General features: G+C 41.7%; 1 protein-coding gene across 6 annotated transcripts in view; it reads right to left on the bottom strand.

The window, feature by feature from the left end:
- LOC148661804 (uncharacterized) overlaps positions 1 to 20,205 on the bottom strand; it is an 85,971-nt gene that overhangs the window by 61,366 nt on the left and 4,400 nt on the right. For 5 of the 6 annotated variants that reach the window (XM_088636118.1, XM_088636116.1, XM_088636120.1 and 2 more), the window contains exon 2: positions 2,326 to 5,052. In XM_088636118.1, coding sequence (XP_088492244.1) covers positions 2,326 to 4,830 — 2,505 coding nt within the window. In that variant the 5' untranslated portion in view covers positions 4,831 to 5,052. Of the gene's footprint in view, positions 1 to 2,325; positions 5,053 to 14,422; positions 14,952 to 20,205 lie in introns of those variants that run through there. The other variant, XM_088636117.1, reaches the window with a different exon arrangement.

Here is a 20,205-nt window from a genome sequence, read left to right on the forward strand (position 1 = left end):
GAAGCAATGTGTTTAAGTAACATGGTGACCAAAGTGAGACACTAGAAGCTAGGCTCATTGGTCGATCACCAAGATGCAGCCCTGGGGATCCTAGTGATAAGAATTCCGTCTCTGCAGTAAATTAGTCCTGCTGCACACTTTATTTTTCTTATTTAAAAACTTACTATTGCAAGCAACCTCAAACACAAAGAAGCTTTTGTGAGCATCTGTCTCCTGGGTGGCTGCAGTGTGAGGTGTAGTAAAGATGATCAGAGAAGAAGAACAGTAAGAGAAAAAAATACTGCAGAACAGCTTGAAAATCTGGATTTCTGGTTTCTCTCTCTAGTGATTATAATCACTGTAACATCATGGCCAGCATCTAATAAGTATACTTCATTATTATTTAAATTAAAGAGAAATTTTGTTGCCCTTCAGGATACATGAGGGGCATTTGGAATGTACTGGAAACGTACAGTATTAGCTTAATGAGGCCCGAATTCCATCAAGTTATCACTTCAAGAATTGCAATTTAGATAAAAGGAACCATTGGATATGTCTATTTACTGTACATCAGATTGAATTCTATCTGGCAGGATGGCTACAATCAGCAGCTGAGAAATTCATGTGCTATTCCCCTCTCACTCAACAGAGCGCACTGGTTTACCCTATCAAAATGAGGTTGTGCGTAAAACGTGAAGGGATTTGAACAAAAAACAAAAAATCAAAATCTTCCAATACCATGGTGTATTACCAGCATGCAAAATGCTGATGCTCAACTTAGTGGAAATCAAGGCAATTAGGATGATTGATCATGGCTACTGTCATCAACCAACAAACCAACAGGTGAAAAGTCACACTAAAGGTAACCTGCACCACACTATAAACCCCCCAGAAAAACTCCAAAATTAAAAAAAGGTACTGAAAATGTCAGCCCAATGGGACTTCTATTGGGTCAGCAGTAAAACAGGACCAGAGGGCACAATTGAAAACTGAAAGTATTTTTAAAACATAACTGGAAGCACATCTTTACCCAAAGAGTTGCAGGGATCTGGAACATGTTATCCTGCCCCAGGCCTCATTCTAGAAACAGCTAGATCAGATGCTCGGATCCACAGCCAAACAAGCCAGATGACTGAACCACAGTGTGCACATCACTTCTGTTCCTCTACAGCAACAGCCACAGAAAAGGCAGATTCATCATGGAACAGCGCCATTGACCTCTCTGGTCATTATGAAAAACATACAAATAAAAATAAAATCTTTCCTGAAGAGTTGAAAATAGGGTCAAAAGAGTCTTATCTGCACCTTGGCAAAATATGTGTGCTTATTCTTTATGGCTTCTCCATTTTGTAATATTGTGTAATTAAAATATTTTTATATTGTCTGTCAGTGGTGGGAGAGATATTTTATTGTGCAAAACTTCAGTTACTTAGGTGAATGAAAGCCAAAAGAAGAGCATAATGCTGCTTTTAAAATAATAACAGGGTGTCAACATCATTTCTAAACTCAGTTTTAAAAATTTCACGACACACTGCTCAGACAGAAAGCCCTGCAGGCAGTGCTTAACTGGAGTCAATAAGAAAATGCCACATTTCTCTTCTTTTATGGATTTTCCATAGACTACTTATATTTCTTTTTCTTCATGAGTCACGCCCCCCATGACCACAGGTACAGGTGGAGAGCTTCACATTAGGGTTTCCATCACTGAGAGTGAGAGAAAATTAAAACTTCATTCACCAAAAACAACAATTATAATTCTTGTTCATTTTGAAGTTACTTAAGGACATGAATTCCTAGAATCTGCCCAGAACAGGAGGCGCAGGTGCTGGTTCAATAGGTAAAGTGGACCCGTACCCCCTGTCTATACAGGAGCTGCCCCACAGCTACAGCATGAGTGCCACCTGTCCAACACTTTTAACACTGTGAGTGTGTGCACCTGGGCAGTCTGGGAGTCTGCTCTGCTGCCAATCACTGCTGGAGGTCAGGTTAACCTCACAGGTGCCGGGGAGTGAGATGGAAAATGGATATTGTCAAATAATGGGAAATAACATCATATCTACCTCACCTCCCCTGCTTTCAGTGTTTCACTAGTCTATATCTCTACTAGTCACAGATGCTCCTGACACAGAGGGAGGGCTGTAGTTTAAACTCTTATCTGACCTGACAGCAATGTAATCATTTTCAACACTTTTTACTACAAGAATTTGATGGGCTGAGCAAACTTTGCACCGGAGAGAAGAGCTTTCTTAGTCGTGACACAAGTCTCTGCCGAAAGAAGCTCTCAGGTCAGCACAAGGTACATACTTGAGACAAAACAGCCCTTTCACCTGTTCTAGAGCACCATACCTTTGAGACCACAGAACCACTCGCCTGACTCCCGTCAGGAGAGACGCTGTCTCTGTCAGCATCACTCATGGGCCTGGAGATGCAGATCACAGCCAGAGACTTCCCATTCGGAGCAACTTCTACTCCAGCTTCTTCACTTTCTGCCCCAGGGGCATTCCTCTGCTGCTGCTCTTGCCTGAGAGTGGACACTACGCTGTCTCTGTTCCTGAGAAAGGGTCCAGCCTCCTTCCCCTCCAGAGACAATCCCTGCTCTCCCTCATTTGCTTGCCTTACTGCCTCTCTCCCATACTGCTCTGTTCCTCTTTCCGGAGCTGCTGTTTCCTTGGCAAGCAGGACTGGGGAGGCTGGGATGACATTCTGGTATCCTAGTTTGGGACTCTCCCTCCCTGACACATCTCCCAGCTGTTGATGGAGCTCTTTATCTTTTCCATGAGCTTCCCCCCTGTACTGTCCCACATATTTACTACTGGCACCTATGCTATCTTTTGCTCCTCCATCAGCTCTCTGATCTGTTCTCACATCCTTGCTGTGTGAATTGATGTATCCTGTGAACTGTCCAGCCTGATATCTCTGAAACTTCGGACTGTTTGTGCCAAGTAACTCAGACCTCTGATGTCTGATGCCTCTGGAGGATTCATTGCTGTTGGAACACTGCCCTGCCTTGTGTCTGTCAGGTTGTGGACTGTCTCTCTCAGGCAGTTCACACCTCTGTATCCTTGCATGGCTGTTGATTGATTCCACATTGCCTCCATATTGACCAGGGTGCTCTCTCTGTGGCATTGCAAAGTTTTTTTCTTCTCTGTTTAAAGGGCTTGGTGAACAGACATCCTTTGTCTGCAAACCAGGTGAAACTCTCCCAGGGTGGTATCCAATGTACAAACTGTCTGTTCTCTCAGGCTGCACGGGTGAGCCTCGGAATTGTGATAGAGGATATGGCTTTATCTCTATTGATGAATGGCCCATTCTGGGGCTCTCTAATCTGGAGCTATCAGTCAAAATGGACGGTGAAGGAGTGTTCCTGGCTTCCCAAAAAATTGAGGAGAGTTTAGTAGCCTCTTGAGCTAATCTACGGGCTACTTCAGGACTGTTAACCGGAGAGATGTTCTTACAGTATCCTTGATGACCTGCCCCTTCATGTGATCTGCTGGGAGAGCTCCCCAGGTTAAAGTTCACTTTACGGCCTATGCGAGGACTGTCTTTTGATCCTTGGCTAACCCTCTGAAAGCTGGCACCTTGCAAAGAACATGCTGGGGACATCTCATGAAGAGCCGAGACTGACTTGTCTGGTTCTGACTCAAGAGCTTGGTTGAGTTTGGAGGTAAGTGTTGGGATCTCCCCACCAGTTAACTGCCTTGAGTCCTGGAATGTCAGGGACTTTGACTTAACTTGATTTGACTTGGAAAATCCATCTAGGTTAGGGGACACTTTTAAGGGAGACTTGCATGCCTGGGAGGAAAGCTGGTTACTTGCTGGACTCCTGGGCAGGCCGCAGATGGACCTGGGACTGTCTGGGTGCATTTCACATGTTGTGCTAATACCTGTGGTGCTGTGCCCAGGAACAGGACTTTCTGCCCAGGACTGGCAGTGTGGCTGCTGGGTGCACCTGGTTGCAGTATGTGGGCTATCAGAGGAATTGCCAGCTCTTTGTCTCAGCTGGGGTGAGCCAAACTCTTCCAGGGCTCTGTTAGTAGCAGCTGTGGCAATGGAAGTCAAGGTTTTTTTAAGGACTTTAGGAGAGGCTGTTTGATGTCTGCTACCAAAGACATCTGATCCTGAACAGGACGCTTTTGGGCTAGAAGTAGCAGAAGACTGTAAGTTCTCTACCCATACTGGATCACTGAGCTTCTTTCGAGGCTGGGAAGGTGTTGGCTGCCGATCTTGTGCTGTATTAAACGGATTGGTAGAATCAGTAGACCCACTGTAGCAACCGATTCTCAATGGGCTTTCTACAGTCTTGATACTGGCCTTCTCTATGTAACTGAAGGTAACCAGAGAATGCCAGCCATCATCCCCTGCAGTTCCTATGCAAGACCTGCGCCCATTGCTAGGTGTGGCTGGGGCTGTGGCTGTCCTCGGAAGTACTGGAGACTGGCTGCCAGTTTGGAAGGGTTGATAATCTGAATGTGTGTGCGTGAGCATGCTTTCTGGATGCAGCCCTGTCAGGAGCTGATCAATCCTGTCATAGCACTGGCTTTGCCTGTACTGCTGAGAACTCTGCTCCATTGAGACAACCCGCTGGAGCTCCTTGAAACCAACAGAGTGCTTTAATGGAGATTTAGGAGGACTAGTATTCTGACTTCTGCTGCTCCCTTCATGTCCACCCTCTGACAGGATGCTGACACTGGAAGGAACAGAGGCAGGAATCTGCCTGTGCTGCTGTGAGGACTCCACCTCTGGCAAGTCTGCTGTGTCCGAGCCCACCACATCTCCAGGAATCTCTCCACCCTCCTCTGGCACTGACCTGACTTCCACAAACAGGTGCAGAATTTTGCCAACTTGAGACATGATCTATACTATTGAGTTAGAAACCTGGCTGTTGTGTGCATATACTACTTCCTTGTTCTCTTGGAATTTTATTCTGTTTTTCTCCGAAAAACTGCTTCTTCTCCCTAGCTTGTCTCTAGCTGGTGACAACGATGCAGTCTGCTTGGACACAGTTAGGGTCAGTGTAACAGAAGAAGGCAGGTCCTATACTCTGCCTCAAAGGTCTGCACAGCTTCATGATACCTGCAAAGTAGAAAAAAGACTTGTGAATTTGTAGAAACAAAATGCTTGAAGAGAATCTCCCATCTTTTATTGTGTTGAATTTATTTCCAGTCTTAAGGCATGTGGCCCACTTTAATTTTGAACAGGTGTGAGCCAAGGAAAACCTGTGATCTTTTTCCACACCTACTGTACCTTAAAAGCATCTTGATCTGACCTAAATTCCTAAAAGGCACCACAAGGGGTGTCTAGATCTCTTGACATTCTTTAGAATTCAGGTTGACCTGAACTCTAAATAGGAAGTAATCTTCTTTTTCAACTGCAAACCCCTCAAAAGAGAAGATCAGGACACAATTCATGTTAGAACTGGCTCTGTGTCCTTATTGTCCCACCTTGAGTCCTTCAGTTATATGTCTGAATTGGCTGGCAATATTAAACTCAGGGAATGAGTTCAGAGTTTATCAGGGTAAAATCCTTCATGAGCTGTCTTATGGGCCTGGAGGTCTTTCCAGTTCCTGCCAGCACAGTTCCCAGCCCTGGCCCCCGGAGGCTGCTGTCTCTTCTGCTACTTTCTATTCAAGGCACAAATTTTAATTTTGCATTGAACCCTCAAAATATTGAATGGGATTTGTACAGTACTTGGCATCAAACTTGTACCATGGTCCCTCACAGAGGTGTATCACCATTATATAGATAATTGGACCACTAGAGAAGGAGTAACAATGCTCATTATTGTGGGTATTTCTTTTACATCATCCCTGTGTCTGTTCATCATAAACTAATCATACTTACAGTAGGTAAACAGAGACTAAAGACTGCTTAAAGCTCTGTATGCTGAAAATGCTGGAGATAATATACTTGGATAATGTAGTTTAGCTCAGGACTTGGCAAAACAAAAAGTCTAAAAGTAAACAAAAAGCTTGCATCTCCATTAGCACTGGAGATGTAGAGCTCAATAGGAGTGAAAACCATCACACACTTTGTTAAGCAAACAGAGAGCACACATTTCCCCTTGGATAGGCAGATGTCCACGGGGACAGGTGAACCTGTAGAAACCTGCTGGTACCCATTACTAAAATTGTGAACTATGCAGATGCTAGATACAGTACCTTGTTCAAGCACACCATAGGAGTGCATTAAGGTCATGAACCCATGACCCTTTACTCATAAGTCTAGAGACTCAACACTTCTCTCTAACAAGGTTTGGAAAGCAATTGAAATCTGTGAGGAAATAAATGTGTCAAACTGGCAGCTGTAGGAGTTTTTGTTTTCGTGAAAGTGAGGGGGAGGGAAGCCTGGGAGCAGCATACAGGAAAAGTAGAGCAGGCAATGAACAGCAGTTTTATCACAGATAAACCAGCAGGCTAATCCCTAATCCCTCTCCCTCTGCTCCTCCACACCAGCCTTCACATAGAAAACACTGCAGCAGAAAGCCATCTGTCTGGGCTAGCGGATGGTCACAAGGTCATATCTGGACCTCACCTACCAAACCCCACCAAGAATAAACACACACCAATACATATGCAAGTATAGACAAGTAAAACAATATATTTGACCTGCTCTTCCAAAATATGCTCATGAATATGCTCATAATTGGACCACTAGAGAAGGAGTAACAATGCTCATTATTGTGGGTATTTCTTTTACATCATCCCTGTGTCTGTTCATCATAAACTAATCATACTTACAGTAGGTAAACAGAGACTAAAGACTGCTTAAAGCTCTGTATGCTGAAAATGCTGGAGATAATATACTTGAATAATGTAGTTTAGCTCAGGACTTGGCAAAACAAAAAGTCTAAAAGTAAACAAAAAGCTTGCATCTCCATTAGCACTGGAGATGTAGAGCTCAATAGGAGTGAAAACCATCACACACTTTGTTAAGCAAACAGAGAGCACACATTTCCCCTTGGATAGGCAGATGTCCTTCATTTCAAGTTGGATTTTTTTCTCTTGGCGAGAAGCTCTTGAAGAAAGCTTAAAAGAGCTACATCCAAGATGTATATCTTTAATATTTACCTTGGCAAGCACTTCCCTCAAGGTGTCAGGATATTTACAAGAATACATTTACTGGAAATCCAAAACACAGACTTGAGAATCAAGCCTAAAGATCATGGATGTGAGAGAAAAGGGCATAAAAAAAGAAAAAGGTAAACAAAGGACTTCAGTGTGCAGGTTTGGATCATTATAGTATTCACTACTTTAAAAGAGCAGAATGCAATTTAATGATCTTTCTTTCACTGTGTAGCTTTTCTAACCTTGAGTACAGCTCCTGAACATGGATAAAGAGATTATCAGAATTAAAAGGAAATAGGAGGCCCTCAGATGGGGCTCAGACTCTCAGTTCTCTATTTTTAGAGCAGCACAGCAGAAACTGTGCCCATAATAGCGATGTTGATTAATATTTCTTGATCGCCTGCTACTTCCAATCTTCCAATCAGAAATCACTGCCACTCCTACAGTAGCTCTAGGGTTAAGCTAGAATCTGTCCCTTCCTCTGCCCCCCAGCGTGGTTCTGAGTAAACACAATTTCTGAGTAGACTGTGCCAGTGGATAGCGGCTGTGAAAGTAGTAGCTCTGATTGGAACTTTAGAGCCATGCCCATACACTTGCACACCTCCTAAATCAATGGGATGTACAGTATTTAAGAACAAAACTATCCCTTTTTCATGCAAGCTGATTTAATGAAAAGGTGCAATTTTTGTAATTTTACTAGATATCTAATTTTGAAGATATTCTAGTCATTAAGAAGCCACCACTGTTAACTCTGAACATACAGTAAGTATACAATTAAAGAGAACAGGATCTCATGGCAGAAGGGATCTGACCGTCCCTGGCTGACCTAGTCTCCGTGGTCCCACCCAGGAGATGAGTGGTTATTGGAAATGACATCAAACCAGATCAGCATTTAGCAGCAGGACATGATGGGAACAGAAGAAAGAGATTCCTGGCCTCTCCCTGTTGGAGGCCTTGAAAGAGGTAACATACTGTATAGAGCCCTGCAGTTTTATTCTGCATCTGCGATAAAATACCTGTGTGATCATCTACATCAGCCACATTGCATAATGCCAGATGACCCCCTTATATTTGTCTTTTCCTTTTTTTCTGCTTGCTGGTGTGTTGCCACTATATTATTTCTGTGTCATACACTGTAGCTGACCATTTGAACAGGGCAGGGCTTTGAATAAGTGGACAGAAAACCTTGTTGCCCAGACCACAATTAGCATTGTTGAAATGATCTTCAAATTGAGGCCATTTCAACAGGGTGCATAAGAAAGGACAGAGACTTGCTCAAAATAAAGTTCGTTTAGAGACCATTTGTCAGGACAGGCAGATAGGGTGAATGGATCCTGTGCAGGACTCAGGAAAGAGAAACACCAAGCCGAATTGCTAAGCAAAAACGAATACCAGGAAGTGAGCGAGTAGGTCTGTACAGGGGAGAGACAATGGGGGAGCGACAGTCCATATCACAAGGCGAATAACGAAACCAGGAAGCAAGCGAGTAGGTCAGATCACGGGAGAGACAACGAGAGGGCAACAATCCAAAATGTAAGGCTAGGTCGAAAACAGAGAGCAAACTAGAAGATCAATACCGAGAGAAGTAGAAAAGTATAATGCGCACTTGGGAGCACTAAGAGTATCCGCAGTAGTGAGTGGGGAAGTGAGGAAAAACGAGAACTAAAATAGGGACGGGAGTGAACGGTGATTGGTATATTACTTGCGGCGTGAGCATTTGTTAAAGAGTGTGCGCGTGGGAATGCAAAAAGGGACAGAGACGCGAGTGGAATGCGTAACAGTACCCCCCCTCAGGGTCGGCTCCTGACGACCCAGTAGCCAGAGTGGGATGGGTGCGAAAGAAGTCTCGAATGAGGTTTTGATCCAGGATGTCCACTTCAGAAACCCAGGAACGTTCCTCTGGACCATAACCCTCCCAGTCAATCAAAAACTGGCGGTCGCCTCTACGCCATCAGGTGCCTAAGATTTTATTCACAGTATAGGTGATATAATGATTGGCATATTACTTGCGGCGTGAGCGTTTGTTAAAGAGTGTGCGTGTGGGAATGCAAGAAGGGACAGAGATGCGAGTGGAATGCATAACACCATTGAGCATCTCCTGGGATTGCATGCCCAATCCTCACAGGCCATCCTGTATCTGAGCAGATAAAGATGACTCTTTATCTAGATTGACACTGCCAACATAGCATCACCAACCACCCAGAGGAAATGCAACTGTCACCACATGATACTATACAATGATAGAAAAGTTGCTTTAAAGTGCAGGAAATGCACGAAAGGGATTATTTCTTCCCCAAATTTTTAAAACAGTAACTGGCATTGTTCTCAAACGTTTAGAGAGAACACCATCCATTTTGAGCACTTGGAACCATCTTGTTTAAGTATTCTGTCGATTGTGATTCTGACATTCTGCCACTTTAGCTGCTCATGCTTACATTTTAGTACATTCCATACTTTAAAGTAGCTTTTTAAAAAAGATCACAGGGACTCAGGTCTGGAGAATATGTTGGCCAAGCCAAAACAAACTACTCTATATAATGACCCAAAAACATTTGATTCCCAAATTATGAATTCAAACAGTCAAGCATGGGCGGAAGTGGTACTGTAGGTCAGCACAGTGAGGTTCCAGGTAGGTACAAGAGGGGGGTGACAACACATTCCCATGGAGCAGACTCTCCTTTGCCCTCTCTGAAATTGGGTATACACAATGTGTAGCTAATCAATTTATTTTTATATAGCGCCTTTCACAACAGGTTGCCCCAAGGCGCTTAACAATGCAAGTAACCACCATTTTGTGAATACAGAACAGAAGACCAGAAGACAACGAAGAAGAAGAATGAAAAACTCCTTTGTAAGGAGAAAAAAAACCTGTAGGTCAACTGACTACTCAAACCATTTGGGCATGCTAACATTATATAATTAAAAAAAGGAAATAAATGAATGAGTGTATTAATCCATCCATCCAACCATTATGTCTTCTGTATGTCAGTACTTCATGCAGATCGGCAAAATCCTCCTAAACGATAGCTACTGTATATCCTTGATGTCCCTCTTGGATCCATTGCAGTGATGCAGAATCCAACTCAGATGGTACCCAGACCTGGCACCATCCGGACATGTGGGGAGGAGAATAGGATAGATCGGTCAGAACAGATGTATCTACCTGGTGGGCCAACACAGAGACACACAATGGCATGTACAGCACCACCAGCAGCCATGGCTGCAGCAGGCTATAATGTAAGGTGTGAGTAGGCTAGGCTGAAGTAATAGGTCTTCAGTCTGGATTTGAATACTGAGATTGACTCGGCATCCCGAAAATGGGGTGGGAGACTATTCCATAAGCTAGGGGCCCTGCAACTTAAGGCTTTACCGCCAACTGTTTTTTTATTAATGCATGGAATATGAAGAAGTCCTACATTCTGTGATCTAAGCCGGGGACTTGGATGGTATCGTAATGCATACAGCCTCCATTGCTTGCGAGAGCTGGCTTACCAGAGCAGTGACGTCACCGCCCTTCCCTATGAATAGCAGGGAACGCAGCCGCTGGGCTGACAGGAGATTTCCCTTTGGCTAAAGAGGCTGGGTCCCTGTTGAGTGATGCCAGAGGCCTGGGTTTGAGTCCCTGATGGTGGGGTGCTGACCTGATGCGGCAGCGGCGAGGGTGCCCACATGAACCCCGAAGCGTTACAGTATACATTAATAAGTTCCATTAGATAGACAGGTGCCTGACCTCTGAGAGCCTTGTTAGTAAGTAGAAGGATTTATATTTAAGTATAGCATAAGCTATATTTTCTTCAAGCCACCTTTGCTTGCTGTGAGTCCCACAAGCTTGTAAGTCAGCTCAACCTGTTCCTTCCTATCCTGTTAAAGCCTAGACGCAAACTGTAATCCTTTTTCTCATGCCTAAACATATAACCATCTCACTAATCCTGGGGAGTGGCCAGTTACACACAGACCCTATACTTCTAGATCTCTACCTTGGGCGGAATCTCACTCTCACTGGATGTCTTTTTGCCAATTAGGTCAGGTTTGACTTGTTTAAGCCTGCTTTACTCTATTACTGGGTGGATTTTCCCATAAGCCACCTCTCTCTACCTCACAGCTCCACATGGATCAGACCCATCAGTTTGTTATACACACCACATGGATCAGAACCAGACACAGGATCAGGACTCTCTGAATACGTCACAAATATTAGAACCAGCTACAGCATCAGCTGTCTTTCATACACACCACACAGATCAGAAACAACTACAGCATCAGTAGTTTCTCAGTACATGAACCACGAATCACAAGTAGCCGTAGCATCAGCAGTCTCTGAATTACATCATTAGTTTCTCACTACACAGAACACAATCAGAACCAGCTCCAGCATCAGTAGTCTCTGAGTACACACAACACAATCAGAACCAGCAACTGATTCAGTAGTCTCTTAGCACACTGATCACAAGTAGCAACGGCATCACTTGTACTAGGACAGGCAGCAAAAACAGTCTTTGTGTGAAACGTTATGAAATAAAAAGTGAACTATACGTTATTAACAAGCACACTTATTCCTGAGATATGGGAGCAAATTTCTATTGTCAGTTGAAGCTGACAACAAAATAATGAAAATAGAACTGACGACGGAGCTTCTGTTGCCAAATGTGGCACACATCCACTGGAGAAGTGACAAATATTTTGAACATTTTTTTTAAGACAGCGCAAGTTTGCTGTGAGCAGGCTCAAGCAGTTGACATTGCGGTTGGAAGAGCTGTGAGAATGACACAGAGTCCAGAGCGCTACCATTGTGCTGTACACAGAAATGGGAAGGATCATCGAGGGTCTTCAGTACTGTCTTTTTGCACAATATCACATTGAGTTCTTGATAATATGTCATAATCCATTAAATTAAATCTCTTTTCATTTTGCTCTTTATTCTCCTAACATCTCAAACATGTTGTTTATTTCTAAAAGAAACTGTCCATCACATAGTTCCTTTGCCTGTAGCCTCATTTCCTCCTTGATGATGTCAGATGATTATAGGTGGGGAAGAAAATCATAGATCACATAGATTTCTAAAAAAAAATAATTTAGATTTGTTACTTTAAATTATGAAGAGAAATAATGCTTGTGCAAATTCACCCTTGGAGAATGTCATCTAGTTGCTGCTGGTCAGGGGGTTGTACAGCTGGTAGAAGAGAAGGAGCCTGCAATAGAGAGGACTCTGCAGCCAGGCTGGTGGAGCCATATGTTCTCTCAGGCTGTCTACTGTACTTTCTAAGCTCTATTTCAAGAGCAGGGAGCCCTTAATGAGGTTTACAGTACTGTAGTATACTATTGGTAAAAGATGATTGAGGTGCACGGTAAAGCACATTGCGTGGTAAAAGACTGGTAAAAGATGATGCACCAGCCACTAGTCACTACAGCAGTAATTCTGAGCTAGAGAGCAGTACCTACTGGTCCACCAACATAATATACAGTTACTAAAAAAGTGTAAATAATCCATCAGTTTTGTCCTTTCTTAACTGTTCCTTTGATATTTTATATTTCTGTCTCTTTATAATCAGGGAGGACTGCCTTGAATCTTGTGTCATGAAAGATGTAATATAATATTGTTTGTATTGTATCTACACTTTTTGTTATAATGCACCATATACAGTAGGTGGATGCTGCACATTGGTGGTGGTTAAGGGGAGTCCCCATTATCTGTAAAGCACTTTGAGTGGAGTGTCGAGAAAAGCGCTATATAAGTGTAAGCAATTATTATTATTATATAATGTAAGCCACAGAACCAATATGGAAAATTCAAGACTGCTATCCTGGGTTGTATGGAACATCTCTTTCTCTGGGCAGCTTCTGTGACAGCCTATCTTCCATCATACCGATTGCAACCAGGCAATTTTCATGCCTTAATTAAAAACACATTTTCAAATTACTACTGACAAGATTTTTAAAAGGTTAAAATACTGACATGTGGTGGTTTTTTTTTAATTCAAAGGACTGGAGTTCACTAGTTTGATATTTTGATTTGCACTACAGTAAATAAATGGCTTTGTATGTGTCCATGGCCTCTTGATTTTACATGTTCATTGTGGATCAGTGTATGTCCTGCTGTCTCATAAGTGGGATCTCCCAAGATCAAGTTATCAATTTTGGCAAATTAGTTTTTTCAAATATGTAATCCTTTATATAGACTCTAGAGTTGATTGTAATACTGAAAATACCTGGTTCTCCAGTATCAAGGCCCAATATCAAGCACATCTTTTCTAAGAAATCGGCTGAGTGCAAAGATTTCTCTTCAGCACCATCACTCAACCACTATCTTCAGAATGATCTTGACTCAGACAGTGAGGCCCATAGCATAAGCACACTCTTAGTAGTGAAACACTTGAATACAGTTCCTATAATTACTGATACAAAACATTTTGTCATCTATAAAGCCTTCCGAATGTGACCTAGAACTTAACATTCTGAAACAGCAACCAAGGATGTTAAAACACTCAGAAATTGCCTCGTAAACATTGTGGGAAGCTACAGTATAAGCTTCCCTTCATAAGTCTATGAAGCCTATAGCTTATCATCAGTGTAAATAGTTCTGATTTCTGTTCCTGCATCCCTGTCCTGTGTGTGGGCATGTGTGCTGTCCAAGACAAGAGCCCTGAAGCTATGGGAAGTCAACACCCATGGAAAGAGAGACAATTTGATAGTTAGGACCCTGCTAAACTGATGTACCTTAGCAAAAGGAGGTCAGTCTATGTCACTTTCCCAGGCAGGGGGATAAACAGTGGTGGGGATCGTCATAAGTCCAGCATAAAGTGAGGTCTAAGCTGCAGGTCCCTCTGTTGTATTAACTGATCCTATGTGTGTAAATGTCATTGCATACATGAGCAAAAACTCAGTTCCAGTGATGTCAGCAACGGACACAACTTGCACCTGAAAAAACATTTAAACAGGCCAAAGGTCTTGCTCCAGCTCTATATTTCACTACATACTGTATCAGTGCACCATTTTTGTTGAAAAGGTTTTATACACTCAGGATATACAGAAAATGTATGTGTTCTCTGTTCTAGAGCATTCAAAGTGAAAATCAGCAGCAGAACTGAGAACAACACATAAACACATGCACTCACATGCAGAAGCAAACAGTCATACAGTGACAAATCAAAATCTAATAAATTTGGCAAACACATTGTATCTCATACACACTACCAGATCTCCTGGGGCAGAAGCACCAGAATACAGAACAGTCACCCAGACACTCACTCTCACACTCTGACAGCCGGGACAGGCAGCACTCCTTCTCCATATTCTCACTAATTGGATTCTCCCACCCCCTCTCTCCATCAGTGTTCTCTCCACACAATCACTCACACTCCTAACAGTGCTCCTCGTGTTACCTCAGAGAATTTCCATCTTGTTCCTATTGGTTACCAATGGCAGAGGGATGTGCCAGCAGCCACTTTCCTTCGTGTCTGTCTTTGTCTGCCAGTGTCTCTTGTGCCAACTCATCCATTCTGGATTTACACCTCTTCCATGATTTTGTGTGCCTTTTCTCCCCTGCAGGTCCACAGAACTGCTTATCCAAATCAAGCTCCCTCTTTTCCTGTCTGCCAGTCACCCCTGCCCAGACCACGCCCCCAGGCAGCCTCCAGCCAATCAGTGTTCCCTCCTCTGTAAAGTAGTCTGTTTGGGCTGACAGATGGCAGTGAATAGTTTAGCTGTCACTGCCAGATGAAGGAACAAGGTCAGAGAGAAGCCATTGATAAGCTTCCCTTACCAGATAATGGAGAAGGACAACAGATGTGATTTTGTGCTTAAAAAAGGGCAAATCCCTGTTAGCTGGTGCTATTTCCATTCCTCTCACTCACACACAGCAAGAGTAAACTGTGCAGATTGGTCTGTGGAAGACCTGCGGTTATCTTAATCAGAATAGCAGGATAAAACTCATTTTGGATCTTGCTCTGTGCTCTCAGCTGTATGCCTGTGCAATCCCTTATGCTTATGGACACATACTATACCAAAATCATTGTTTAAACAATTTTAATTTTCCTGAAAAGTTTCAAGTTTCACTTTGGGTATACCTTGTTTCTCTTATGAACTTACCAGTCATCTTATAGGACACATCACTGCTTTTATTCGTGTCAACATGCCAAAAACAACAAGCAGGGCTAATATTCTTCCTTTGTAGAATACAAAACAAATTCACAGAGAAAGCATGGAGAAATAATCAGATTGGGATCCTCCCAGCAGCACCAGTGAGTAGTTATCTCAATGCAGCAAGGCGGCATTACACATTTCAGGGTGCAGAACTGGCAAAACTGCCTTTGTCATGACAAAGAGCCACAGCTGGCTTGCACTGATGACACTACTAAGGGATTAGCAAAGATCTGGCCAGTTTATTGCTTCTGCCAGAAGGTGGAGAGAACCCTCTATACATGCTTGACACTTTGTTGCCATTTCCAGCCTGTGTACACACCCCTAAAGCCAAAATTAACTGTCTTGCATTCCTTATCAGGTTATATTGATATCTATAGTCTGATAATAGTGAAAGGAGTTGTGCTCAACACAGTTTAAAATACTGTAGATCTGTCTTTTTTTTCTAAAGCACTTTTCAGAGACAAGCCTAAGTTATTAAAAAGGTAGAATGAAGAAAATGAAGAATCTGGTGAAATGGATATACTGTAGCTGGATGAAAAATTTCGGCCACGTATTTCTCTTTCTCTGACAATACATTTAGGTAAAAAAGAAGACAAAGAGAGATGGGCATCAGGAGAAAAACTGCTTAGTTAAGACACAGAGACTGCCTGCCTCGGATCTTCCAACAAATAACAGAATAGGATTCTGGCATTGATCAGCCAAACCTTTAGTTCAGCTAAACAGAGGAAACAATTCCTGTTCACAAGACATTAATTTTGTCAGATAAATTAGTTTAATTAACTTTAATTATTTGCTTTTATTGCTTAGATGTATTTGTGTAAAATTATTTAGCAGCAGAGACACATTAAAGTTTTTTTGTCATAGAGGTTTAAGGTCAAATAAAGAAGGTATTTTAAGGTAGTTTTCTTTTTGATTTACTCAGTAAGTGAATCTCCCCAGATGAGTTCAGTGCACTGCCTCCATTTGCTGTTTTAATTTTACTGTCAGAAAATTATAATCTGAACAAGAACACCCATATTTCAGCTCCTGTTGAAAACATTAAGCAGTCAGGACACTTCAAGAAATTTGGCTGGTTGTTAATTTGTAGGTGCTACAGGAAAAAGACAAAATCAAAGTAGGCTACATTAGCAAGACTACAGAATGATCTACATCAGTAGCATTATAAAAATAAATTACCATTACCTGGGTTTCTTAAAGGTTCATTAAGTGTCTGGAGATCATGATATACCCTATCACCCAAACCAGGCAATGAGTGCTTCTATGAGCCAGATTGCTGGCTGATGTCACTATCACTATTCAACCATCTGGGCTACGTCCCCCCAACACCAGAGGAACAGAAGAGATACTGTAGCTCATTGAAAACATCATATAATCTACCATCCTTTCTTTTTATTAGGAAATGAACTTTAAAAGGTAAAAAGGAATTTTATGGGCTGGTGTGGGCTATGCCACTAACCTGACAGGGATGAGATTCCCAATGCTACCTGCATATTTTCTGCTACCTGCATATAACGCTATATTTGTCTACATATTAAGTGTATTAAGTGTCATTTGCCATTTGTTTGCCCAATTCTGAATTAAGTTACAAATCAGCTTCTTTTATAGTGTTTGCTAAAAACCTTTGGTATCACCTGGAGACAAAACTAACTGTGGCAAAACCACATATAATACATATAAACTAATAAGAGCCATGGCCAGTTGCTGCCTGTGGGCATTTAGTCAGTCTCAGGATTAGGTTGCTCGGATCTCACTACACATTGCCTGTGTCTGCACAAACTATGCAATGTCAGTCCTGTAATAGTTTCTTGGTCTGAATCAATTCAAACGTGTCTTCTCCTTTATGTTCCTAGCAGGGCCTCTCTTCCATCTCTTAGTTATCTTTCTATCAGATAACTTTGTGAACCCTCAATATGAGTGAAGGAGGTGTGGGCAGCTGGACACTCTCTGAGCCCTCTGTCCTCCCTGTAGTTTAACCTCAAGTTAACACGCTTTATCCAGGAGTGCTTCAACCTGTAAGTGCTGTGCCTTCTTACAGGAATGACACTCTAACATATGCTTTCCCTGAGATTATGCTAAGATTTATGCTGCTCAATAATAAGGGAAAATATAGAGCATTTTATATATAGAGAAAAAATCTTTCAAATGCTTTAATAACCTAAAAAGATTTATTCATACTAATATTTTTCACTTTTATGATGCTGATCTCTTAAGAGATCAGAGCAGAGAACTAATCTCTAATTTGCTTCATTCCACCCTTTTCCTCCTACTGACCACCCACCATACAGGACCATAGGGGAAACTGGAGGATGTCTTTAGTGGATTACCACAGGGAACAACTCCTCATAAGTTATATCATTGATCTAGATTCTAGTATATGTAGTTATGTTTCCACACAATACAAAAATACAGGTTTACCTGTAACAGGTTTAACACTGTAAAAGCTTCTAATACATTTAAAATGATTAAGACACATTTTAAAACTAGGAAAACACCTGGCATATCACATTTCTATATAGATGAGTGCAGAGTATTACATGCAGGTAAACATAAAAACATAAATTACAAACAAAATGTAAAGATGACGATTTGTGTGGAATCGAAGTGCTCAGTCTCTGAAATTTTTAGAGGCTTCCGATGACGCCCCACAGTGGTGAAGACAAAGCTCTCCAGAGACAGCCCAAAATGCAGTATTAAGCAGTAATTGTGCCAAAGCACAGACTGGCAGAGGGTGGTAGTATGGAACAAGTTACTTAGCCATGTTGTTGAAACTGATACCTCATTTTCTTTCAAGAAAAAGCTGGATAACATCCTCAGATCATTTAGTTATGAAAACCTCTAGCTACAGTACAAAGCTTGATAGAGATAGGCCGAAGGGTCTCCTTTTGTTTGAAAAAATCTATACGTTCTTATGTGGCAAGGAAACAATCCTCACTTCGCCTGTCAGTGCTTAAAGTTGGATACAGAGTAATGGCTTTGTAATTGTATATTACTCCACAGTACCATACCACCAGACATGCAGAATTAGCCGAATTTAGGGTAGAAAGTTCCCTCAGCTAAGTGCCCACGTGTGTGCAAATGGGCTATTCTATGAGTTTCAAGTGAAGCTGATTGTTGAGCCTAACCAACAGTTCTTGGAACTCATCAGGACTCAGGAAGGAGAGGACCTTCCCAAACACATTGAAAAATTAATACAGCATTTCATTTTCCACACCATTGCCATCCTTCTGCAGATCCCAGCTTCTTGAGCTCCGTAAACACAAGGCAAAGTGAAGGAGAGGTCACATTTAAAAAGAATTATCCACTTCCCATTTTCTGTCAATATGCATTTCAAAATCATTTATTGATCTGTGTCTTGATAATTTACACACTGTAATCATTTGTTACCTACTCTTTTTAACACAGACTGTTTAAGGCTAATTCTCAATGCTATGTTTTTAATCTTGCCAACAAACTCTAAAAGAAAGTCACAATCAACAGTTTCATCTGACATAATCCTGCAAGTATAAACCTCGTGTCAGGTTATTGGCAGGAAAAAATGCCAGCATCAAAAATATAACTTTAAAAAAAGTTACAGGATGTTGCACACAAACATCCTACACCAGAAGTGAATAATAGAAAATTAGTTTCATATGCTTCTTGTTTCTGTGAATAAATATTTGTTGCATATCTAAAACTACAGATATTGACTTTGGGAGATTATTACTATTGCTGAGGTGCCAGGGACTTGGAAATATGTTGTTAATTAAAATGTTACACAAAACATTTTGTTAAGGGTTTTAGTCTCCCAGGTGAACAGATGGTAACAGTTCTTTTAAAATTAGCTTTTTTGTTTTAACAGAAGTGAAGAAACATGTTTTTTTATTTCCATAGCACTGCTGAAGCTGAAAAGTTTGGGTATTTACCTGTTTTTCAAACTTTTCCTGCCAATTAATTAATAAAATAATGAAATCACAAAAAATCAGTGAGTTTGCATTAGTACCCAAATGCTCAATTAACAGTATTGAGTCTTGTACTTTCAGAATCTTCTTTAGAAAGGAACAGTTTATTATGGAGACTAAGCAAGGCTTGGCAAAAACAGCAAAAGAAGGAAAATCTCCTTTAATCTGTTAACCAGTAAAGAAAAACTTTAATGGTATTCATTTTAATCAACACTGCCTTGCGTTGCACTGTAACCATGCCATGAATTTGTATTGGCACAGGCACCAGAAGCTAAACGCAACAGATATGTAGAATACTAATGCTCTCCAGAATATAGGAAAGAATATATGATGTTCAGTCTTTTTCACCAGCCATCTCGTAATTCCGTACCTTGATTGGATTTTTTTTTCTCAATCATTGGCTTTGATTGTCTTGAGAAGTCAGAATCAATATGGCCAGATGGCCCTGCAGGATGGAGGGCAGTGTGGACAGTTTGCCTTTTATTAGCCCCTTCCCTCTTTTCATACCACATTTTTACTGTTTAACAGGATCATCAATTTTCAGTTCTTTTTAGTATTTTGGTTTTAATGTCACAGGACATAATATTTCTTAAGTATGTGCTACAGTCTTGTTTCTCAAATTTGAACTTCATCAGAAAGGGTTCCTAGCAGCTTGGTATGATGGGTACAGGTTTTTCAAAAGAGGTTTATTGTGGGGTGCTTTTCAATTCTCTTGGTGTGTGTGGCTGAGGGTCAGAAACTACTGACTCTAGACTCTAATGAGTAAGGAAAAGCACTGATCCATGGTGTGTTAACCAGAGCAAATTAGAGAATTTTCTTTGTGCTTTGGTTCTCAGTAAACCTGCAGCAGGCTTTGATGCCATAGTGGAAAACTTCCTATGAATACCTTTACTTAAAGGCTGTGTGTGGTACAGTATGTGCAATTTGTGCTGTCTGTCTGGAGAGCAGTCCTGTTGCAGCTGGGTGATGCTTTATGTCATTGGATCCAGTAATGATTTGTACACCTGTTGCAAAGTTAGAGTGGGCGTTGGATGGGTGGCACTGTCATCACATGGGTGTTTCCAGCCTGTAGTGGCAGGACCTGA

This window comes from Lepisosteus platostomus, chromosome 6, assembly GCF_059453375.1.
Source record: "Lepisosteus platostomus isolate fLepPlt1 chromosome 6, fLepPlt1.hap1, whole genome shotgun sequence".
In the NCBI taxonomy this organism is placed as follows: domain Eukaryota; kingdom Metazoa; phylum Chordata; class Actinopteri; order Semionotiformes; family Lepisosteidae; genus Lepisosteus; species Lepisosteus platostomus.